The sequence below is a fragment of the Lynx canadensis genome, chromosome B3 (assembly GCF_007474595.2).
Source record: "Lynx canadensis isolate LIC74 chromosome B3, mLynCan4.pri.v2, whole genome shotgun sequence".
Lineage (NCBI taxonomy): Eukaryota > Metazoa > Chordata > Mammalia > Carnivora > Felidae > Lynx > Lynx canadensis.
The window spans coordinates 19,216,413-19,241,589 of record NC_044308.2 but is presented as its reverse complement, the minus strand read 5'-3'; the positions used below and the strand labels follow the sequence as shown (position 1 = coordinate 19,241,589).

General features: G+C 47.6%; 1 protein-coding gene across 2 annotated transcripts in view; it reads left to right on the top strand.

Moving 5' to 3' along the window:
* PCSK6 (proprotein convertase subtilisin/kexin type 6) overlaps positions 1–25,177 on the top strand; it is a 193,216-nt gene that overhangs the window by 106,762 nt on the left and 61,277 nt on the right. For both annotated transcript variants that reach the window (XM_030317512.1, XM_030317511.1), the window contains exons 8-12: positions 431–643; positions 4,398–4,498; positions 9,259–9,362; positions 11,787–11,904; positions 23,940–24,128. In XM_030317512.1, coding sequence (XP_030173372.1) covers positions 431–643; positions 4,398–4,498; positions 9,259–9,362; positions 11,787–11,904; positions 23,940–24,128 — 725 coding nt within the window. The remainder of the gene's footprint in view (positions 1–430; positions 644–4,397; positions 4,499–9,258; positions 9,363–11,786; positions 11,905–23,939; positions 24,129–25,177) is intronic.

Below are 25,177 nucleotides of genomic sequence, written 5' to 3'. Positions count from 1 at the left end.
AAAAAAATAAAAGAATCCTTTAAAATAAAACAGGGGCCCACAGAACCATGTCCTTGGTAGCATCATACAATCTGAATGCATCCTTTTTTTTTTAATGTTTATTTACTGTTAAGAGAAAAAGAGAGAGACAGAGCACAAGTTGGTGAGGGGCAGAGACAGAAGAAGGAGACACAGAATCTGAAGCAGGCTCCAGGTTCTGAGCTGTCAGCACAGAGCCCGACGTGGGGCTCAAACTCGTGAACCGTGAGATCATGACCTGAGCCGAAGTTGGATGCTCAACCGACTGAGCCACTCAGGCACCCCTGAATGCATCCTTCTTAGACCCTTGGAAGGGACATTCCAAGGGAAGGACTCCGGGCTGGTATGAGACCCACTCTTCGAAGTTGTAGCTGCCGGGGCTGACTGACACCTTGTTGTCCTTCCTGTCTAGGGTCGGCAGGGCCTGGGCTCCATTTTCGTCTGGGCATCTGGGAATGGTGGGAGAGAGGGGGACCACTGTTCCTGTGATGGCTACACCAACAGCATCTACACCATCTCCGTGAGCAGCACCACCGAGAATGGCTACAAGCCGTGGTACCTGGAAGAGTGTGCGTCCACCCTGGCCACCACCTACAGCAGCGGGGCGTTCTACGAGCGGAAAATTGTGAGTCCTCTTGGCCAGGTGGAGAGCTTAGGATCTGCTCCTCCAGCCCTTTGGGGACAAGTTTCTTTTCCCTGAGGCCAGTTTGTACTGGCTCCCAGGGTACCAACCTCCCCCATCAGCGAACTGGTTGTACCTCGAGGGAAACCCCAGTCCCTTGGCAACCTTCCCCAGGCCCTGCCTTTCTAATTTTTGCACAAAATACCGATTAAAACCCTCTCTGGCTTCAGAGATCTAAAAATAGCATTTAAGAATGGGGTGCATTCTCAGCACTGTGCCTCCTTTTAGCTCTCTAAATTTCTGTGGTCACATCGCTTGGGATCCAGCTGACCGGTTCAGTTTCAATGTGCCAAAGAGAGGAAGGGAAAGTCTTGGTTTTATACTGAAACATTTTAGAGATCTAAGTGTTCTTCCAGGCCATCCTCTCCCTAACAAAAGCACTTGCCCCAGACCCTTCAAATTGAGCACTGGTTTTTCTGTCTGTTACTTTCACTTCAATGGACATCAGTGTGATTTCTCTTTTAAAAAGTGTTTCCGTTTAGCATATGGGTGGAATCCGTGTTTCTTTTTTCCCTACAGGCTTTCCTGCTTTAAGAAAAGTAAAGAGGGGGAGGATTTTGAACTGAAATTAATGCAGAATTCAAATGCACAGTCATTAAGTTGCTTTTTAGACGTTTAAAAAATGAGACCGTGGAGCTGGCCAGACACGGTTTAATTTGAAAGCAAGCTCACTAGCATCTTTTTTATTTCTCCTGCTGCTTCATCGCATCTCGAGAAATTATTTGCAAATTTATTTTTAGGTTTTTCTGCGGGAGCATACAGGCTCCCTGTTCCCCACTTTGCTCTGTACCAGTTGAAAGGTCAGCCACGGCTGTTCCACCACCAGCCTGGCAGTGGCCCGGGCTAGTTAACGAAGGTATTAATTTATTTTCCTTTTCTACTGGAGCACGTGCCCCTGGGACAGGCGGCCGAGATTCTGCACGGTGTCCTGTTCGTTTAGGAATCCAGCTTCATTTGAACACGAACTTGCCGGAGTCTTGTTAAACAGGCCTGCTGGCTGGAGGCGTGTGGGGTGGAGACTGGGTCATTGAACGCTTTGTACCAGAGGCTTCCTACGGGACGACCCTGTCTCTCAACCCTGGGAGCAGGGCTTGCAGCTTTATTTGCTTAATTAATCATACTGCGTGTGCACACACCTTAGCTACAAAACGCCTTGATTCTTTTTTCTTTCTTAAGTCCCTTCTCTGAGCCATAACATGGGTCAGAAGGGTGTAGTTAAGAGGATGGTAAAAGAGAGAGTGAGTCAGTTCTTGCTCTGGACTGGAATTCTTCTCTGAGAGTATGGACGGCATTTTTTGTTTGTTGTTATTATTGTTTTCAGCTCAACTAGAGCCAAGCGTTTGCTCTGAGTCCCCTTAGAGAACCTCCAAGCTCTGGACTTTTGGCAGCTTGCTGTCAACTGGAAATCAAGGCTCTGTCCCATCCATGCCCTCTAGTGAATGCCAGGCAGCATTTGCCTGGAGGGTGGGATTGCCTGGTGCTGACACGTGACTCTTTATAAATGGAGTGACACCTAACGTGAGCATCTCTTACTCAATTATTCCTTGGCTCTTTCATTCGCTGAACATGAGCAGACCATGCACGACATTTGGTCTCAGAAAGGGGGACCTGCCTGACTTGGTTGAGCCATCTCCTCCCTGTATGGAGGACCCACTGCTCGCTCCCCAGTAGCCCTTTCTCATGGGCCTCACCTGCCCTTGGGAGCTTGGCCTCCTGCCCAGATGCCCTCAGTTTCCCTCACGGGCCACCATTGTAAGTATGTTTCAGGTGCCAGCTGTGACTTTCACCAGAAACCTTATAAAGGATGTGGCATTGTTCCCATTTGCAGATGAAGATCCTGGGGTCAGGGAGGTTGCATCCTTGTCCCTACTTCCCTACCCTCAGCTGCCCTTCCTAACATTAGGTTGCCTCAGTCCTGCTGAACAGGGAGGGAGGAGCAGGCTGGTCTCTGCCAGTGTTCCTATCCAATCCTTCCTGTGTGTGAGAGAGACAGGCTAGATCCTGTCTGGGTGATTGCAGCCCAGCCGGAACGTGAAGAAGGAAGATACTCTGTTTGGGAGAGGATCTGGATTGTTAGCACTAGGGCAATTCATGCTTCAGGGCTATGCAGATCGGCTACTAGAGGCTTGCAGTTGGTGACCCTATCAGTTTTCTATTGCTGTCGTAACCAACTATCCCAAACTTAGCTTAAGTTCGGGAGGTCAGAAGTGCAGCAGCCTCCACGGAGTCTCTGTTCTGAGTCCCCTGAGGCTGAAATCCACGTGCCTGCCTGGCCGTGTTCCCTTCCCGAGGCTCTAGTGGGGAGTCCATTCTGTGCTCGTTCAGGTTCTTGGCGGCATTTACTTTCTTGTGGTTATAGGACTGAGCTCCTGTTTCCTGGTGGGCTGTCTGCTAAGGGCTGTTCTCAGCATCTCCTGGCCGCCCACATTCCTTGGCTTATGTTTCTCCATTTCTGTGTTCAAAGCCAGCAATGATGGCTTGGGCCTCTCTTCTGCCTCATCTCTCTGACACATTTTTCTGCCTCCTTCCACTTCTGGGGGCCCTTGTGATTACATTGGGCCCACTGGCTAATCCAGGATATTCTCAATGATTTAAGGTCTGCTGATCAGCAACCTTAGTCCCATCTGCAGAGCCCGTGGGGAGTAGCTTGAGGGCCAGAATCCCATCTAGTGCAGCAGGTGTGGCACAGCCCAACCCAAATCGGGTGATTTCCCTGGTGCTGCTTCCTCATTTCAGCTCAAAGGCAAGGGGCAAATCAGGCTGTGTGCTACTGGGGCCCAGAATCAATTTCCCCACCCAGCTGGGAGTCAGTGCCTCAGAGGAAGGCATGCGAGGCCCCCGCAGTTTGCTGAGTCAGCTTTGCCTCCCCAAGGAGAAGGGCCAGCTTTGTGGTCCCGTACAGCAGGCGCTGTGAAGGTGGAGAACTCACCGGGTTCGTCCGCTGCTACAGATGGAACTGGGTGCTTTGGGACACAGTCAATGATCTAAGGAGGACGTCCTGGTGGAGAGTGATCTGTGACCTTCTATGACTGACCTCTGATCTTCTGACTAAAGGCAGAGATGCTGTCTGGGCCACCTGGGCACCCCCCGCATGTTTCCAGCTGCTCTGAGGTCAGGGGTGACTTGGGGGTCATTCCTGTGGGCTAGCGCAGGTGGTCTCACCATGGGGACTCTGCCATGGAAGGCCCTCTTTGTTTCATTTTGTCTTACCTTTGTGTCTCAGCACGCACACCTGCAGCAAGGAGGTTATGCGGCTTCCAGCTGTTTGTCTTGCTTCCAGCTGTTTGTATTCCATCTCCCTTGTCTCCTGGTTCTCAGGCTGTGATTAGCTCATCCCTGCAGTGGGACGGTGTTTTACATATGCGAGCAAAGCAGATTAGCAGGGAGTATCTGACACAAAGCTTGACTGCAGAGGGGCGCCTGGGTGGCTCAGTCAGTTAAGCATCTGACTCTTGGTTTCGGCTCAGGTCACCATTTCACAGTTCCGAGTTTGAGCCCCATGTCGGGCTCTGTGCTGGTAGCACGGAGCCTGCTTGGGATTCTCTCTCTCCCTCTCTCTCTCTCTGCCCCTCCTGCCTCTCTCAAAATAAACAAACATTAAAAAAAAAAAAAAAGCTTGGCTGCAGAGATATGAATGCATAGTGCCTCTTGAGTAGCTTCCGACATCTGGGAGCTGACTTAGCCTCTTATCACCCAGGTCACCACGGATCTGCGCCAGCGCTGTACCGACGGCCACACTGGGACCTCGGTTTCAGCCCCCATGGTGGCGGGCATCATCGCCTTGGCTTTAGAAGCAAAGTAAGTTCCCACTTGTCTTCTCCTCTTTTCCTTTGTTTTCTGTAAATTTTTTTTTTTACATTTATTTATTTTTGAGACAGAGAGGGACAGAGCATGAACGGGGGAGGGTCAGAGAGAGAGGGAGACACAGAATCTGAAACAGGCTCCAGGCTCTGAGCTGTCAGCACAGAGCCTGATGCGGGGCTCGAACTCACGGACCGTGAGATCATGACCTGAGCCGAAGTCGGTCGCCCAACCGACTGAGCCACCCAGGCGCCCCTGTTTTCTGTAAATTTTTAACACAGTAAAACACTCATAAAATTTACCATTTTAACCATTTTTTAAAGTTTATTTTGAGAGAGTCAGAAACGTTGCAAGTGGGGGAGGGGCAGAGAAAGTGGGAGACTCCGCCTTCTCCCCCGTGTACTCAGGCGGTCTTCCCTCCATCTATGTGTGTATCTAGGTCCCAGTCGTACTGGATTAGGGACCCCAATCGTATAAAGACCCCAGTCGTATTGGATTAGGGCCCACCCTAATGATCCCGTTTTACCTTAATTACCTCTTTAAAGACCCTGTGTCTCCAAATACAGTCACATTCTGAGTATTGGAGGGAGGGCTTCAATATATGAGTTTGGGAGGACACGATTCAGCCCGTAGTACTGCCTGTAACCCCTCCCCCAAGCTCTGGCAATTGCCATTCTACTTTTCGTTTCTATGAGTTTGACTGCTAAGCAGCTCACATAAGTGGAATCATACAGGATTTGACTTTTTGTGACTGGCACACATGGCACAATGTCCTCAGAGTGTATCCATGTTGTAGCATGGGTCAGGATTTCCTTCCATTTCAAGGCCATCCTTAAGGGACGTGAAGAGATCCCTTCCCTTATTTCCTTTTTAAAATTTTTTTAGTATATATTTTTAAGTTTTTTTATTTTTATTTTTTTTTGAGTGGGGTACAGAGAGAGCAGGAGAGAGAGAATCCCAAGCAGGCCCCATGCTATCAGCACAGAGCCTGATGCAGAACTCGGTCTCATGAAACTTGAGATCATGACCTGAGCCGAAATCAAAAGTCGGATGCTTAACGGACTGAGCCACCCAGGTGCCCCTCCTTCATTTCCTGGTTAAAGCTCACCCCCTCCTGCTCTTTGTAGGGCCACAGAGAGCTGGGTGAGCCAGAACCCCAAGTCTACCTCCCATGCTGTGTCACATACCAGAATCCCCCTTCAGGCGGCCACAGGCTGATCTTTATAAACTTTAGTTGATAAATTGATAATGCAATGGTGACATTTCATCTGTCGTAAGCCAAATAAAAACTCTAGGTTGTTAGTGTCTGGATGGGTCAGAAAGAACATGCAATTATGGTGTCAAAAACAGATTCAGTTAAGGCATCAAAACTGGCTCGGAACATGCCAGCCATTTGAAATTGCCAGTTGTAGATGAGATTTTAAATTATTCAAAAAATCACATTTGGGTTGCTTCAATCCTCACAATTGTGTATGTTTGCATGTTGATTCCTATGAGGCAAAAGGGCATACAACTCAAATGCTACCAGTTTAACAGAGGAATAACTAACTATTTTCGATTTGCAGGCCAAAGCACTGGCTTCTGTGTCCTGAGGCTCTTTAAAAAAAAAAAAAAAAAAGCAAACAACTCTAAATAATTACTTACTTGTGTGGAAAGTGGCATTCACATACTTAGCAATTCATTGTTTTATATTTCCTTCCATTCTTTATTGGAAACATGCAAGGAATTTTGTTAGTCAAAACTAAATAGAAAGCAAGCTTCATTTCATGCCAGCTTGTCCCATTAAACTTGGCCTGTGGACACATGAAAACTCTCATCTTCCTCAGTATTTTAGATGCTCCTCAGAAGAGTACAGGTGTCGAGTCAAGCAAACTTGAAAACAGCATCAGCTTAAGGGTGCCTGGGTGGCTCAGTGAGTTAAGTGTCTGACTTCAGCTTGGGTCATGATCTCACTTTGTGAGTTCAAGCCCCACATCAGGCTCTGCTGACAGCTCAGAGCCTGGAGCCTGGTTCAGATTCTGTGTCTCCCTCTCTCTCTGTCCCTCCCCCACTCACACTCCATCTCTCTCTCAAAAATAAATAAATATTTTTAAAAATTAAAAAAAAAGAATTTTATTGAACTGAAAAGAAAACAGTGTCAGCTTTGAGCATTTAAGCCTGCAGGACCGGTCAAGGCAGGGACGGGTTGTAACAAGGGACCCTGCAAGCCTGAGGTGAGGAGATTGGAGACGAGGCCAGCTCACGTGTCCAGGGAGCAGGCCTGCTGCTCACCTGCCTGGCATTGCCTTCAAACACTGTTCACTTGTAGGTAGAAGGCATCAGGGCAAAGCCAGATCGTCCCAGGTGGAAAAGGCCTCAGGGGGTCAGGGAGGGCCTGTGGACAGCATGTAACAAAAATGAAGAAAGACCCGCACGTGTAAGAATTGTGCATAGGTCATCCTGGTTTGTGGCAGTCTTGGGACTTTCCATCAATCCCTTCTTTGTTGAAAAACATTTTCAATGCCATTTCTTAGCTGTATTTTTCAGATGACTATATTTGTGATTTTGGTACCAGAGTCTGAAATAAAATGGAAGTCCTTATAATGAGATGGTTTCCTTTTTTTTTTTTTTAAGTTTATTTATTTATTTTGAGAGAGAGAGACAGCATGAGAGCAACAGAGGGGAAGAAAGAGAGAGAGAAAGAGAGAGAGAGAGAGAGAGAGAGAGAGAGAGAGAGAGAGAGAGAATCCCAACCAGACTCCACACAGGCAGTGCAGAGCCTGATTTGGGGCTTGAACTCTCAAACCATGAGAGCCAAAATCAAGAGTCAGAAGCTTAACCGATTGAGCCACCCAGGCACCCCATGATCGTTTCCAATAATGTCCTTTTCTGCACCCATTCTGTGCTGCCCTGAACTCTGAAGTTCATGCTTCCTGGCTATGCTGAACTCCTGGGTGGACTGGCTTTAGCCATACTTGATAGGATGCCGACATGAGTAGTAACATGTCAGGCCACACAGGTAACAAAGGCTGTGGCCCCACCCCTGGCTGAACTCTAAAGCCTGTGCCTGTATGAAGCCTTGGGCCACATGGAGCCTCAGAAACCCCCTTGAACTATGAGGTTGGCCACGGGGCCTCAGGAGGGGGAGTGGATATGGGGCAGAGAGCCGAGCGAAGACCTAGAAACTGGACTAATGGACATGGCTGGGGGAACATGGCCAGGAGGCCAGTGAGGTCATTGGCACAGTGGCAAGAACATGCTGGAGAAATCCCAGAAGCCTGGGGCTAGTGCCTGGAGAGTGAGCCCCAATGGAGGAATATACTTGTGCCCCAAGACTCAAACCACAGTGAGGTCCCAGTGGACAACAGACAAAGAGGTGGAAAAATAGAATGGTTCAGCCACTGTAGAAACCAGTGTGGTGGTTCCTCAAAAACTTAAAGATTTACCATGTGATCCTATAATTCTGCGGGTGAGTATCTACCCAAAGAACTGAAAGCAGAGACTTGAAGAGCTCTTTGTACACCCATGTTCATAGCAGTGTGACTCACAATAGCCAAAAGGAGGAAGCAAGTCAAGTGCCTACTCAATAGATGTATGGATAAACAAAATGTGGTCTATGCAAACAATGGAATATTATTCATCCTTAAGAAGGAAGGAAATTCTGACACCTGCCACAACATGGATGAGCCTGGAGGACATTATTCTGAGTGAAATCAGCCAGTCACAAAACGACAAGTACTGTAGGATCCCATTTGTATAAGGTTCCCAGAGTCATCACGTACATAGAGACAGAAAGTAGAATGGTGGTTGCCAGAGGACTGGGGGGAAGAGGAAACGGGGAGTTAGTGTCTCATGGGGACAGAATTCCAATTGGGGAAGATGAGAAAGCTCTGGAGATGGATAGTTTGTGATGTATGTACAACAATGGGAAGGTACCAAGGACATGCACTGTACAGAGAAAAATGGTTAAGAGGGTAAATTTTATGTTATGTATATTTTTAAGCACGCACAAAGAGTGGGTGATCGGGAAGACCATTGTAACCACTGTGGGCTAGGGCAGGCACTGGTCAAGAGGAGGGGGTGCAGACTGTATTTAAGACAGCATCTGTCTGCGACCTGGTCTTAATGCTGTGGACAGAGGGGGTTATGAGAGAGTATCATCTATCATTGTAAGATGGATCCTGGTTACGGAGGCGTTAAAAAGGTGGGACCATGTATCTTAGACTCAAAAAATTCTGATCTGTGCATTTTTATTAGTGGGCATGTGTTCTTTCAATGAGATGTTTCCACTTTGCACCAAAACAAATATACTATAGATTGGGAATTACTAAACTCTCAAATTGGTAGCAGGTGGATCTAAACAACGACAGGGTCTGGGAAGATGATGGCTTAAGCATGCTGTCATGCACCACAGCCATTTACTTGTTATGATGAAGAATAGGCCCCCTCGTACTTGTAAAATAAGGAGGTCCCTCTCTCCGCTACCACAATTTCCTCTCTAGGCCTTGAGCACTCAGGCACACCTTGGTAGCAGGGCTGGGTTTTTAACGCTAGGGATTTTAGGTCACCCGTTGCACTATTTTATCTTAGGGTTTAATCCCTGGAAACCATTCTTTACAAAGAGGTTATAAAATAAGCCCTTGCTGAGGAATGGAGTCTTCGGGAATTCCTTAAGTTCCCACTCGGGGCTGGCTCCCGTCGTGCCACAGTGGATGGTCCTGTGAAGCCATTGTTTTGACCTGTGTGGACTTCAGCGGTCTGTCATTGTGTCATTGCAGCAGCCAGTTAACCTGGAGGGACGTCCAGCACCTGCTGGTGAAGACATCCAGGCCGGCGCACCTGAAAGCAAATGATTGGAAAGTCAACGGTGCTGGTCATAAAGGTGCGGTGGTGGCTCCTGTTGGGCTGGGCGGGGACCAGTCAACCAGTCCTGGGGGGCCCACTGGGTCACCTGCTGGAATCTCTATTAAAGGGTTGACAGGAGCTTCTCAAAAAGAATCCCCAAATGACCTTGATTGTGTGTCACAAGAGTGAGACGTATGTAGCTAGAGATTTAAGGATGGTATTCTGGGACCTCACACTGACATTAAGGAAAAAAAACCAAGATCGGTAGAATTCAGGGTTCCCTAAACATCATGACTTTTCCCACATCCAGGGACCACCCGTACCAGTGTTGGTATAATAGTTCTCTTTAAATTGGCTTGCATTTTTTTTTTTACATAAAGAAATATATTTTAGGGGCGCCTGGGTGGTTCAGTCAGTTAAGCCTCCGACTCTTGATTTTGACTCAGGTCACGATCTCATGTGAGCTCGAGCCCCGGTCAAGCTCCAAGCTGGATGTAGAGCCCACTTAAGATTCTTTCTCTCCTTCTGCCCCTCCCCTGCTTGTGCTCTTTCTCTCTCACTCTCTCTTTCAAAAAAATATATTTTTTAAAAGGAAACTTTAGGGGCGCCTGGGTGGCGCAGTCGGTTAAGCGTCCGACTTCAGCCAGGTCACGATCTCACGGTCCGTGAGTTCGAGCCCCGCGTCAGGCTCTGGGCTGATGGCTCGGAGCCTGGAGCCTGTTTCCAATTCTGTGTCTCCCTCTCTCTCTGCCCCTCCCCCGTTCATGCTCTGTCTCTGTCTGTCTCAAAAATAAATAAAAAAAAAAACGTTGAAAAAAAAAAAATTTAAAAAAAAATATATTTTTTAAAAGGAAACTTTAGGGGCGCCTGGGTGGCTCAGTCGGTTAAGCGTCCGACTTCAGCTCAGGTCATGATCTCACGGTCTGTGAGTTCAAGCCCCGCATCAGGCTCTGTGCTGACAGCTCGGAACCTGGAGCCTGCCTCAGATTCTGTGTCTCCCTCTCTCTCTGCCCCTCCCCTGCTCATGCTCTGTCTCAAAAATAAATAAAAATATTTTTAAAAATTAATTAAATAAATAAATAAATAAAAGGAAACTTTATTACATCTAGTTAAACACAGGTTTGGTGTGTACTTTTATTTCTTCCTAATGCACATCCAAACAAATCCATGACTATTAAGATAAATAAATAATATTTATTTGTGTGCCACCTAAGGGCAGCTTGCATTCTTAGTCCTGAGTAGCAATACGATTTTGAAACTGGCCCTCAGTTTCCTTATGTGTACAATGAGGACCCTGAGATAGCTATGTAAGTTACTTTCTAACTATAAAACTTCTGTCTGTGTTATAAAAGTAACTCCTAGAACAGCAAGTCTTCTTCCCCCGATCCAGCCTGGGACAGACATAGGTTCCATGAAATCAACCTGCAGTCAGGGCTTGTAACCCAGATACATGGAGCCTCTTAAGCAGATAATTATAGGACTGTGCCATTGGCTTTGTTTGTATGGCTTCTTACCAGAGATGCTTGAAAAAGATTTCCATTCAGCCATGGTATGTTAGGGAGGACTTCTTCTCCTTTCCTGAAGCTGAGGCCCAACTATTTTGACACCAAGCCTGATACTACTAGTATGTGTAAAATATAGGGCAAGTGGTGTTATTGTGAGTTCCAAGGGACATTCCTTTTAATAAGAAAGCCATTGATCAGGCAGGCCTAATGCATCTTTGTTTTGCAGGAATGCTGGTGGTAGTCGTGTGCTGTAACAAGAGCTGACCTACATTTCAATGTTGGCCTAATTAAATAGGAAAATAGATTGTATCTAGTTCTTGACCTTGCCTCTTAAATTAAACTTTGAAACTCTCCTGCCACGGCCAAATTAAACACTGGCTCAGGCCAACTCACAAGTGCGCACACCGTGCCCCTCTCCCCAAATGCCGTGGGAGGTTAGCAGGCCAAGAAGATAGCAAAAAAGATGAGCGTGGCCCTGCTTTCTTGTTTGTTGCACATCATGGTCGCGTGAACCAACGGGTTTAAGGCTTTGTTTCTCTTGTCTGGTTCATGACTCAGGGAGCCCAGATGCCGACGAGTCCCTTCACTATACAGAAACCCAAACTCGTCTCCCAGGAAGAAAGTAATAGGTCCGAGTAGGAAACACTTCTTTTCCTACTCAGCACCGGAGTGGGCCACATTGGCTGGCCCGCACCCCTGACCTGAAGGAGTACAGACCAGGGAGAGGGTAAAGTGGCTGGGATCTTGGAGCAGTCCTCAGAAGGGCTGGTCCTGCGGCCCGGGACTTCCAGGTGATGGCCCGCACCCTTGCAGCCACGGAGTGACACAAGTGGTCTGTCCCGTGGCAGTTGTGGATCAGGTGCCCTTTGTGGGAGCCAAGTGGAGTGTGAGCGCGGAGCCTCGCTCCGTTCCTGGGGGGCAGGATGAGGCGGGGTCTGAAGGCTCTGTCTTTCCAGTTAGCCATCTCTATGGATTTGGCTTGGTGGATGCGGAAGCCCTCGTCACGGAGGCGAAGAAGTGGACGGCGGTGCCCTCCCAGCACATGTGTGTCGCCACCACAGACAAGAGGCCCAGGTGAGGCTCAGCGCAGGCACCGCGTGGCTTTTCAGGAACGTCGGTGCCGACCTGACTCTGCTGCCAGGTTCCGCAGGGGGAGGTGTTCACACACGCAGTCCCGTGCAAGTCGGTGGGCATAGACCGTGCATAGACGTGTCTGCGTTTTCTCATGCGGATTGTTGAGCTGGAAAGGAGTCACTTAACTCATGACCGTTTGGAGGTATTTTGCTGTCAGTTATGGTTTCTCCTCTTGCTGCAGATTGCCCCATGGTGGGGAGCCAGACCCATGGCCCCTCGTGTTGGAAATTCTTACCCAGGATACTTAGCAGAGCTGACCGGCCCAGCGATCAGCCCTGCCCACTGGAGCAGCTGTGATGGGGGCCGTCTCTGTCACCTGGGAGCCCTAGCTGCAGCCCAGCCCACAGTGTGACTTCCTCAGCCCAGAGAAGGAGTGGCCGTATCTCCCACTTCTCTGTTGCAGAAGGGGACTTATTATCCAAAGCGCAGAGCGCTTTTCCTCTGCTTCACTTTTATCTGGCCTTGATAACTAACCTTCCTAAGGTTTAAGCACCAGAATTTTTTTTTAATTTTTTTAACACTTATTTATTTTTGAAATTTTTTTTTCAACGTTTTTTATTTATTTTTGGGACAGAGAGAGACAGAGCATGAACGGGGGAGGGGCAGAGAGAGAGAGAGACACAGAATCGGAAACAGGCTCCAGGCTCCGAGCCATCAGCCCAGAGCCCGACGCGGGGCTCGAACTCACGGACCGCGAGATCGTGACCTGGCTGATGTCGGACGCTTAACCGACTGCGCCACCCAGGCGCCCCTTTTTTTTTTTTTTTTTTAATTTTTTTTTTTTTTACACTTATTTATTTTTGAGAGACAGAGTAAGACAGAGCACAAGTGGGGGAGGGGCAGAGAGAGAGGGAGACACAGAATCCAAAGCAGGCTCCAGGCTCCTAGCTGTCAGCACAAAGCCTGACTCTGGGCTTGAACCCACTGACCGCGAGATCATGACCTGAGCCAAAGTTGGACTCTCAAACCAACTGAGCCACCCAGGTGCCCCAAAGCACCAGGATTTTTTAACAAGCCTTGAGCTGTCGGACCCTGGCTTTGTCTCTCTTGCACGGTTAGGACACTCCCGGTGTCGCCCTTTGTAGTGACTTGCTCTAAATCAGATGCATTCATTCATTGGAATTTTTGTTAAAAAAAAAAAAAAAAAAAAACAGCCACAGAGTAAATCAGATAGCAAGAACCCTACTCCATCAGGAGAATAAATCAGATGATTCTTCTGAATTCTGCATAGCCAGTCTACTTTTTTTAAGGAGGAGAATGGTGTTTCTCTAGGCCTCAGTATCTGATAAAGAATGGAATGCTTTTTTTTTTTTTTTTTTTTTTTTTTTTTTTGCTGTAACTATTTTATTACCTTTGGGAAAATGCGTGTTTGGAAAAAGACATGTTGGAGTAATCAGAAGTGACCCTTCCTTTATCAACAAATACAGATCACTCCCTTTGATACTGCCTCTTCTTTGAATGCACCTACCTCTCAAAAAAAAAAAAAAAAAAAAAAGAATGCATCTACCTCTCATAATGTGTTCCTCTGCTAGAAAATGTTGAGGAAAACATTTCTCGCTGCTGCCTGGCATACGGGAGGAATTCAGAAAGTATTTGTTGGATGAATAGCCATGGAAGGCTCTTTTGAGAAATTACATCTGCGTCCTGCTGCTAACTGTGAACACAGTTTGGGTGACTCCTCCCAGGCCTGATAGGCCAGGCGGCCAGCGGCAGGTCTCAATCTTGACATCTTAAAGCATCATTTTCCAGATCTGGGCAGCCTTAGCCTGTCAATTCAGAAGAAAGCGAGAGGTTCTCTGAGATAAAGAAGGCCTTTTGCTTTCTTTTGTTTTGCCTGTTGGAAAATGCCCGGCATGTGGGGAATCAGACTCCAGGTCAGGTGACACTGGGCACCTGGGAGCTGGGTCCTGCTCCGCGAGGCCACTGCGTCCAGGCTTACTTCTCTCCCACGGGTCTCCCCATCAGGGCGGCTCCTGAATGAAGCATTCTTCTCCTGCCAGAAATAGTTTTAAGATGGTAGAGTGGTGCCTAGGTGGCGAAGGGTTGTTTTTATTTTTATTTTATTTTGTTTTTTAAATGAAAGCACACAGAGTCTAGACAGCATAGGTTGAGGGAAACAGCCAAAACATACAGTGTGACATTGTTCCTGTCCTTTGAGGGAAGAAAGGACTCTGCGAATTCCAACAGAGGGGAAGAATCAGACTTCTGTTTCTGAAGAAAGGTCATCTTTACGTGTAGCGGTTTCAGGCTCTTTCTAGACTTTTCAGCCAACCGGCGATCCCAAAGCACTTGCTTAACTGCACTCTCAACTGTTCCCAAGGAGATAAGGGCCTCCAGATAGAGAAAGAGAGAAGAGAGAGGGAGAGGGGGAGATTTAGAGAGAGGGAGAGAGAGAGAGAGAAATATTACTATGTGGAAGGGACCTTTGGGCTTTGTCTCCTGGCAGAGAGCTCCAGCTTACCTGTCAGGGTCTCTTGAATCAGGGCCACTAAGCACCCCTGAAGGTTATGGCCAATTTCTCTCATGAGGGTTCTTGTCTAGCTTTGCCCAAGCTGCTGGAATCACTTGGCTTACAAATGAGAGGGAAATGTGCCCACATACCTGTGTTTCCCTCTCCCTGTCAGTCCCCCTTCTCCATGGTCCGGCTGTCCACCAAGAGAGCCGTCCACTCTTGTGGCCTCATTCTGGTTTCTCCTTCTCGTGGTGGATTCCAGGACTCTCTGAATGTCCCAAAGTTGGCTTTAGCTGCTTCCCATGGAGAAAAGCAGAAAGCGAGAGAGAAAGAGAAAGAGAGAAAGAGAGAGAGCCTCTTTATCTGGCCATCCCATGCATACCTGGGTGCAATGTAAGTGATATGTTTACCTCTTTCCTCTCGGGTAGAAGGGAAAGGCTGCCCTAGTGTGATGAAATTCAGAGAACTGTATTCATTAGGAGCAAATATGGACGTCCCAGTGGGGGCTGTGGCCACATCTGCCATTCTACAGTACTGTCGTATGGGGTGCTGAGTCAGAGGGCCTGGGTGTAGATGGTCACATACTGGGGCAGGAATGAAATGCATCTAGGGACTGTGGGGTTGGGAATTTAGCCTGTCTCTGTCTATATCCCCCTTCTGAGAGAGAATAAGAAGTCCCCAGCAGCATGGAGAAGGTCAGGGAGCCTGCCTGGAGATGCCAGGAGAGAGGGGACCGCAGGGGTGGGGGTGGTAAGAAACGAGAGGGGCCAGGCCTCCTGCTCCAAGGCACAGCCAGATCTCACTGAGCCATCTCTTTACAGCCTGTCACCCCCCCACCCCAAAACAGACTGAGCCCCCCCTGAAACAGACACCATGGTGTCTGACTTAGCTCTCCAGCACCCACAGAGCATCATAAAAGCTGTCAATGAATGCTAAATCTAAATGCAAGAACAAGGGGGAAATCACTTGAACTTGACAGCTACTTTTGCAAAAGAGAATGACTTTTGACATTCAAACACATTCAGGAGAGATCCTTGCTTAGTCTTGGGCACAAATGGTTAGGACTTTTCTTCCGTTAAAGGAAGGTACAGAGGACCATGACCTGTGACATTGCCCATGCAAAATTATTTAACAGTCTTTGTGTCTGGGGCACCTGCATGGCACAGTCAGTTAAGCGTCTGACTCTTGACTTAGGCTCAGGTCATGATCTCACAGTTCGTGGGATCTAGCCCCGAATCAAGCTCTGTGCTGACAGTGCTAAGCCTGCTTGGGATTCTCTATCTCCGTCTCTCTCTCTGTCTCTCTCTCTCTGCCCCTTCCCTGCTTGCGCTCTTTCCCCCTCTCTCTCTCAATAAGTAAATAAAAACATTTTTAAAAATCTGTGTGTCAGATAGAGTAGGACAAAATTGATATTTTTATAACCTTTCTAAAAGCAAAAAAGAAAATCAAGTTCAGTATAATTCCTGTGAATGAAACAAAAAAACAAAAGGCCCAGCTAGTAGATATCTTATTTGACCCTTAGGATGTTTCTAAGCCAGCACTTCTTTGTGTCTTTAAAACTCAGGGCTGCTATGAAACATTTTATGTTATCCCTGACTCTCTACTCCTTCTGGAAAGACGGCAAAAATAGCAGAATCTCTTAAAGCACTAAGATGTTATCTACTCATCTTTTGTTTTAATAGGTTTGGAAGGTTACCATCTAGAGTTTACAGTGTAGTGTGGTTTGTCTTTTATGGAAAGAACTCACACACCCAAAAATATATTTCAGTCCCAAAGGCTTTGCATATTAAGGATTATCTATAGACCAGACCATATATTTATAGATGTTTGAGAATTAACTATGGATGGGGGCGCCTGGGTGGCTCAGTTAGTTGAGCGTCTGACTCTCCATTTTGGTTCAGGTCATGATCTCACAGTTTGTGAGTGTGAGCCCCGCATCAGGCTGTGTGCTAATGGCGCAGAGTCTGCTTAGGATTCTCTCTCTCTCTCTCTCTCTCTCTCTCTCTCTCTGCCCCTCCCCCCTGCTCACGCTCTTTCTCTCTCTTTCGAAATAAATAAACATTAAAAAAAAAAAAAACCTGGGGCGCCTAGGTGGCTCAGTCGGTAAGGCGTCCGACTTTGGATCAGGTCATAATCTCGCGGTTTGTGAGTTCGAGCCCCACGTCGGGCTCTGTGCTGACAGCTCAGAGCCTGGAGCCTGCTTCAGATTCTGTGTCTCCCTCTCTCTCTGCCCCTCCCATGCTCACGCTCTGTCTCTCAATAATAAATAAATGTTAAAAAAATTAAAACAAAAACAAAAAAAAACCTTACGTTAAAAACAATTAACTATGGATTAACCACATACTATTTCTCCTTCTCGTATTTCATGAAACCAGACCACACGGGTTGGTTACTTTATCACAACTCTACCTATAAATACATAGATAAGCATAATGGATAATGATCAGGACCTTACTGTGTGTCAGGCATTGGTCTAAGTGCTCTGTGTGAGCTCACACATTCAAAACAGCTGACAAGGGTGTGAAGTGTGGGGACTATTTTTATCCCCATTTATATATTGAAGGTACTGAGGCCCTAAGGAGTTGAGGAGTAGCCTGGGGCTGAGAGGTGGAGGGGCTGAGTTGCCACCCCAGGCTGCCCGTCTCCAGAGTCCACCTTGCCCCCTTGGAAAGGGGCACATCACATGGACTCAGGCGGGACCGAAGCAAGCGGAGTGATCTGCACGTTCTCCAGGAGAGAGCTTGCTTCTCTTCCTTCTGCATCCCAACCGGCTGGGCACACTGGCCCTGAGGACAGAAGGCACCTTGGCCTGGCCAGTAGGAGGTTCCTCCAGCCCTGAGCAGTTGCCAGCATCCCAGAGGCCAGGCCCAGTTGTCTTGTCGGCAGCAGCTTAGCTAGGCGAGCAGGCAAGGCCACACAGCCGCTATGTCCTGATGAAGTACCCGTGTGGCCATGACCCACATCGGCCCAACTTCAGGACCCTTCTGTGCTGTGGCACACAGCCTGGTTTGGCATCTTTTTTAAAAGCTAAAAGCCCCTCTTACTCTGACCTTTGGTCTGCCTTGTCTATACTGTGCAGGTTGCCCACACACCCCGCGTGGCACTTCTTTCCAGGGCATCTAATTGTGTGCACTCCTAGATGCTATATGAGGCCCCTGATTCTGGCTTCTTCCACCAGGGCATGGCTAGTATCCTAGGAAAACTCGTGCTCTGCTGTCCTGCCCTGGTGGGTGACCATACCTGGGTCCTCATATTTGTCCTGGTTCCTGACACCCTTTGAGACACTGGTGAATATTCGTAAGCTGCCTATTATCCTACAGCCCTTGACATTCCAAGCTTATTTTTTGCCACAAACCTGTTACCCCCAAATTATAAATGCAACTTACTTCAAAAATTAGTATTTGAGGGCACCTGGGTGGCTCAGCCAGTTGAGCAGCTGACTCTTGATGTCGGCTCAGGTCATGATCCCAGGGTCGTGGGATCAAGCCCCACTTTAGGCTCTGCACTGAGTGTGGAGCCTGCTTTAGATTCTGTCTCTCTCACCCCCTCTGCCCCTCCTCCACTCACACTCTGTCTCTCCCTCTCTCTCTCTAAAATAAAATAATGAATAGTTTTTTTAAAAATTAGTATTTGAATTCAAATAATACAGCCAGTTCTCAGTTAATGTTCTATGAAGTCACCACAAACACTGACTTTGCAAATATAGAACCATCGCTTCTAAGAGAAATACAGGGTTAGGTTTGTGCAAGCCTCTGACCACAGCATTTTTGTCAACTGATCCATACATCACCTTGTTTTATGTGTGTTTCTGTTTAAAAACATTTTATTTACTATGTATTACTGATTCATTAACACTGGACTCAAGGCCAACAGCACTGTAACTCCTTCCTCAACGAAGCTCACCCAGCACACGTGTTTTCTCTGCAAGGCACATCACAGCTGTCCAATGCTTAGGAACCAGACAGCACCTCAGCACTCTGCTTGGGGGCCATTTTAAGCCATGAAGCCACCAACCAAAGGCACAAAAATATGAAAAACATGGCACTAAAAATAGATCACAAGAAGGACATTTGTTCACAGTATGAGAACTGAAAACAAAAGACAGAGTGTCGCCTTTGTTTGGCCTCAACTGGGAACGTGTGTATCTGGGCAGCTCAAACATTTTGCTGTTCTGCATATATCCGCAAATGATCACAAAAGCACAAGTATTGATTTAGGCAAATTTCACGGAATCGTGAATAATGGGAAGTGACCGTATATCTTATTGTCTTTTTCACTCCCCATCAGACTGAATCTTAGAGCTGGAAGGAATGTTTAAAGCCAGCTAATTTAGCCCCTTGTTTCATACAGGGGTGGGGGGGAGAAAAATAAACGTAAATTTAAACACTGTGTATTAAAGCACCTTACAACTTAATCATGAACAGCATGTCTAGATTAATGTACTGGATTAGTCTCTTTTTCTTTTCAAATTGTATTTCCAGCCTAAGTGATGTGCTGTGGTTTCATAATCAAAAGCAATTTCATCTAAGGAAGACCTGAAATGTAAGCTAATATGAAAGAATCTATCTATTTGGGATTCTGTGACCATCCTGCCAAGAACGTTCATCCTAGAACATATCATAGATCTAAAAAGTGACCCAGAAGCTTTTTACTGTCTACGTTCAGATCCCTCTGTGCCCTCCAACAGACCAAGTTGCTTTCCCACAGTTTAGTCTAACAGGAATGTCCCAATTAACCCCTCTCCACTCCACTATTACCCTTTAGGTCTGTGAAAGGGTTACTGGTTGACCTTCCTTTTTTTTGAGAGAGAGAGAGAGAAAGAGTGTGTGCGAAAGTCAAAGCAGGGAAGGGGTAGGGGGGTGGGAGGCACAGAGAATCTCAAGCAGGTTTCATGCTGACAGCAGCCAGCCTGATGAGGGGCTCAAACTCATGAGCCCTGAGACCATGACCTGAGCCAAAGTCAGACACTCAACTGACTGAGCCATCCAGGTGCCCCTGGTTGACCTTCCATTGTAATGGTCATCAGCCCAAGACAGATTCCAAATACAACACGGGGAAGGACCAGTCTGCCTTCCGATTCTGGTAGGTCTCCCACTCAGCATGATCTCAGAATTGTCTAGTGAGGAGCTGGGCCCAGCTCACTTTGCCCACCCCACCTCCAGCCCTGCAGCTTGGTAAGGCAGCATTGCTCTGGAAATGCTCTGCACCAGAGCACAGATCTGCCCTTGTAGCTGAGCTGGAGAGAGGTCTTCAAGGTGGGAGTTAGAAATATTGGCTTGGGGACAACTGGGTGGCTCAGTCGATTAAGCATCCTACTCTTGGTTTCAGCTCGGGCCATGATCTTACTGTTCATGAGATCGAGCCCGGTGTCCAGCTCTGTACTGACAGTGGAATTCTCTTTCTCCCTCCCTCTGTCCCTCCCCCACTCATTCTCTTTCTCTCTCTCTCTCTTTCTCAAAAATAAATAAACTTAAAAAAACAACATTTAAAAAAAGAAAAAAGGAAGAAAGAAAAAGAAGAGGAAAAAAAGGAAAGAAGAAAAAAAAGAGAGGAAAAGAAAAGAAAAGAAAAGAAAAGAAAAGAAAAGAAAAGAAAAGAAAAGAAAAGAAAAGAAAAGAAAAGAAAAGAAAAGAAAAGAAAGACATACTAGCTTGTAGTATGTTCCCAGCCAGGGCAGAAAGATAAGTAGAACAATGCAGGGTTTCCACTAGTAGCTACCAACCTCCCCCTCTCCTTGCTTTCCCTGGCCATTTGGTGTGTAGGTATCCCCCACTTTTCAAAAGTTCACCTTACACCACTTGGCTTTTATGAAAGTCTTAGACCTGGAAGAAATATGCAGAGGATTTCTGCTTTTCCCAAAGAAAGGGCAGAAAGCGAAAATAGCATTCAGTATTGGTTTTGCAGTGAGCTGCTAGAAAGTCATTGCACACCCTAAGCAGCAATAGTGGTGCCCCCAAACTCCTTCCCCGGGGAACTACACCCAGCATCTCAGCATCAAGCAGCCACAGCTTCGAACTGTATCTGTGAGCATCTGTGCTTTGTCTCCATTTATTTTGTGCATCCATTAGCCGGACATTTCTTAAGGTATCAGAAAAACCTAAGAGAGGTGATTTGGGGGTGGATGGGGCGGGGAGTCTGGGAGTCCTCACATGTTTTTCCCATATAAATTAATGGTAATTGCTTCTTTGCTTAATGCCTTTGCTCTCAGCTTGAGAAAGGTTTCATAGGAACACTCTACTTTCAGACAGCAGGGAAAACCCATACTTGAAAATGTTTATCTTTGGCTCTGAATTTTACTGTGATGCTATCGGAGTCCAAGCATTGTGATTTGGTGAGTGCCTTGAATTTATTAAAGCGGATCTTGTTTCTACACATTTACAAGATGTTAGATGCTATTATACACTGGAGACAAGTTCAGAGGTCAAAGGTCAGGAGGTACTAGGAAGTTATTGTCAAGACTGTTCCACCCTCAAGAGAAGGGAGCTGTTCACGAGACTTTAGGATAAAAGGAGAACATCTGGAGTATCAGTAATTAAGTCTGAAATGTGGTTCAACAGGAAGTGACAAGTCTGTCCTCAGAGATCTTTTCAAAGTAGGACAGTCTCCATAGTTTAAATATCTATCGCTGGGTCTGGAGCTAGGTCTCGTGGGATTTTTTAACTCCTTGGGTTCCTTTAGGGCCCTTGGGGGATGGCCTTGCATACACAGACAACAATTACAGAATTTAATCACAGTGGGACGTTTTTAGTTATCTTGGGAACTTTAAGACCTTTCTAAATCAGTTTTCATGGTTAAAATACAATTTAGCTGTGTTCGTGTGACAAAGATAATGCCCCCACACCGTTTAAACTAAAAAATACACGGCTTTGCAGTCCACTTGCATTTTCTGTGTTATCTTTGAAATAACTGTACGATGGGGAATAACTTCCTTTTTTCTACCCATCAATGATTTCGCCTTCTGCGTAGGAGTTAATTCTTACAGAGTGATGGCTTTTGATTTTCAGCTTCCCCATTTCTACTTGGAGTTTCTATCTGAAATACAGAAAAACTTCAACTTGACTATCCTGAAACATTTTAAAGCCTCCCCCTCACCTCCCTTCTCTTTATAGGAAATGTAAAAGCCCCTGATTTGGAATATTAGGTTATTTGTTCCAACAGGAACAATAAAAGGTGGGGAAGGTTAACTTCAAGTAAGGAGGGTAATGCCTCGCTGTCTTTGAGTGGATTTCCTGGGCTCCCCACCCTTCCCTAGAACTTGCAGAAATGAGGAGGTCTGGTGGCCTGTGACAGTGTGGGTTCATACAAACTGTTATAATTAGCCTTGTTCCCCAGAGAAAGGGACTCCTTGCCCCCCCAGGCGGGGGGTAATGTCTTAAGTTTGAAAATCTAATCAGACTGGGCTTTAATTTCCAAAGGAAGGAGTTGTGGGCTGCCCACCCCCAGCCAGCCACCCTGCAGGCAGGGGCAAGGTGGCCTCTGGGCATTAGAGCAACCAAGCTTTCTGACCTCTGGGGTGGCCTAGCAGCTAGAGTCCAGTGGCAAGAATAAAAGTGTCAAATGCAAGAAGCTTTCATAATCTCACTATTTAACACTACTTGAGATGGTTTTTGTTGTTGTTGTTGTTGTTTTGTTGTTGTTTTTCTCTAGATGTCAACACTGTGGCTGGGGCACAGGGGAAGTGGGCAGGTGAGGGTGGGGTCTGTTTGCCATATCTTATACCCCTTCCTGTTCTCTGAAATCCTATGCCTTATCTTTAGGATTAAGAATGCCTCAGTGGGCAGGTGCCTGGGTGGCCTGGTTGAGCATCAGACTTCATTCGGCTCAGGTCATGATCTCACTCATGATCTCATGCGTTTGAGCCTGGCTTCAGGCTCTCTGCTGTCAGCATGGAGCCTGCTTCGGATCCTCTGTCCCCGTCTCTCTCTGCCCCTCCCCCATTTGCGCTCTCTCTTTCAAAAATAAATAAAACATTAAAAAAAAAAAAAGGAATTCCCTGGTGGGATTTCAGGTCTATTTCTAGGTCGGAGTGATCATTCTATCTCCCGAATGGCCAAAGGTTGGAGGGATAGTGCAGGTTTTTAAACTTTCTTATGGCTTTTGTTTCTGCTTTAGCTTGACCTTCCTCTTGGGCCCAGGAAAGGCTCTGCATCTGGCACAGCGGGGGGCCTGCTGACCTGTAAACACAGACAGGAAAATTTGGGAGAAGGCAGTGAAAGAAGTCAGCATCTCTAAATCAATTTATGATGCATGCAAATCATGTTTTCAAATATTTACAGAGTCTCTGAGGGAATTACATCACTGTTTATAACTGTTTTGATTGTTTTTTATGACTCAGGCCCTGTAGAGCCAAGCGATGTAATTCCTGAGAGATGCTGAGACTACGCTGCGAGCCTCCCCTCCTGAGCGGAAAGTCGGGGTGTAATGAGAAAAGCGCTCCCCTTAATAGACGGAGCTTGGCTGAGCACTGGGGGATTATTAATGTGCTGCTGGGTGGCAGGAGATCTTTCCTCAGTTTACAAGTGGTGTGGGCGGTGGGGGCAACCGTGGTAGCCCAGAATGGGCGGGAGCGCCTGGCCTGGATGTGGCAGGGCACGTGCAGGTGCGAGCTTTGTGTCTGCCTCCTCTGGGGAGTCTTAGAAGATTCTGGTGGAAATAAGCCATGAATGATTGGGGTTTGATGCTTGTCCTCAGATCCCATCCCATATGGCAAAACTTCCCTGACTTCATAAAGAGAACTGTCATCCATTCCTATCAGAGGACAGGGGAGGGAGAGGCCCCCAGTCTCCATGCACAGCAGTAGGGACTGGACCAGTTCCTGTCCATCTTCCATGACTCTGGTCCAGTCACTACGGCCTTGACCAGTGCAGTTAGCACAAGAGCACAATTCCAGCCCTTGACCATATCTCCTCATCCTCAGTGTCTTAAACACAAGTGTAGGTCCACACAGCATCCTTGTGGAACAGGGTGGAACAGAGGTGGGAGCAGTGAACTCCAGCCTCACATCCCAGCTCTGCTCCTCAGTAGCTGTGTGACCTTCAGCATGATCCTTGACCTCTTTCTGGATTTAATGGATTAATCCTGGTAAATTCTCAGTGCCATGTCTAGCTTCTGGCATGCAGTCAGTTCCGGAAATGTTTGCTGTTATTAGTCAGCATGGTGACTTATATTATCAAGGCTGGTCTTTGAAACAAAGTAGTGGGGTTCTAAAGCCTGGCTTACCCCAGCAGTTGAGGAAATGAGGTGGCCAAAGGCTACTTAGAGAGAAGCCAGCTTGTGGGCACTGAGGGGGCCGATCACTGGGTCTGTATGAGAAGCCGTTCTTTGTGTCTCTAAGCAAATTCCAGGACAGCAAACATCTTCTGGGCCAGCAAGATAGCTCCACTGGGAACACCCAAGAGTGGGACATCCAAGAGGGGCTAGAGCTCTCCTCCCTGGGAGTTCCTGGGAAGACCTGAGTCCATGGCCCTCACTCGAGACTTGGAGCTTCTGGTGTCACGTCCTGAGTCCCTCCCTCCTCTCCCAGGAGCATCCCTGTGGTGCAGACGCTTCGGACCACCGCCCTGACCACTGCCTGTGCGGACCACTCAGACCAGCGTGTGGGTTACCTGGAGCATGTGGTGGCTCGAATCTCTATTTCCCACCCACGCAGGGGAGACCTCCAGATCCACCTCATTTCTCCCTCGGGAACCAAGTCTCAACTCTTGGCAAAGAGGTAAGGCCAGGCTGGCCTAGTGGGGCAAAGGCTGGGGATTGTCAGGAGGGCCTATCCAGCCCCAGGTCACAGTGTCCCTGCAGGGCCCTCCTCCCCAGGGCAGGTTGGTTCTTCAGCAGCTTCCTCTTGGAGATACTCAGATGTATACCCCGCCAACCTGAAACCTGGCCTTCAAAACCGTCCTTCCTGGAAAACTTTTGTTTCCAGGCAGGAGAGATAAGGGTTTGGAGAGATTTATGGAATTCTGGCTATGACTTAATTGCTCTTCAAAGTGCACCAGAGATCATTTTTCTCACATTCACTCGGCATCTGGAGTAAAAGCTTGTATTAGGGAAGGACTGCTTTGCCCGCTGAAGCTTCTGCACGGTTCTCCAGTTGTGGGGTGTGCTCTTGAACTTGTGTGGGCAGGAGGCTCCGCTCCTTGGGAGACTGGCTCGCTTGGGGCGCTCGGTGGCTGCTCTCTACAGCCTTCTCACCCATGTGCCTGAGAGGGTCCCACTCAGGACCAATAAACAGCCTCTGAACTCTGGGGTCTCACATAGGCTTTGTGGAGAGCCATGGAGCCATTTCTTCCACAAAGTCAGAAACAAGAAAGAAGTACTTTGATGCATTTGTGTTGCTTGCAGGTAACTGGAGTGAGGGGATTAATGGGAGGTTGGGGGAGGGGGAAGGGGGACTGGGGCTTCCTTCCAGCCCCTTCTAGCTAAGAGGCAGAGGGAAAAAGAAAGGTTTCAGGACAAACCAGCACTTCCAGCTTCTCTTGAAAAACAGCTGGCAACTGTGTTTCCCGCCCCCCCACCCCCCCCAGCCCCCCCCCACCCCCACCTCAGGAAGCACCCTGCCACTACCTGTCCCCTGGGCCGTGGCCCCACTGCCTGCTTGCCCACACTGGGCCCACATGACCCATTTGGGTTCCCTGCCTGGGGCTGCAGCCATATTTGGGCTGTAGGATTCAGAAAATGGGGGTTGAGTGAAGGCCTCCATTCAGGACCAGGTAGGAGTTGCCGTTTCTCTTAGCCCCCTTCCACCCCACCCCTACTTTGCATAAG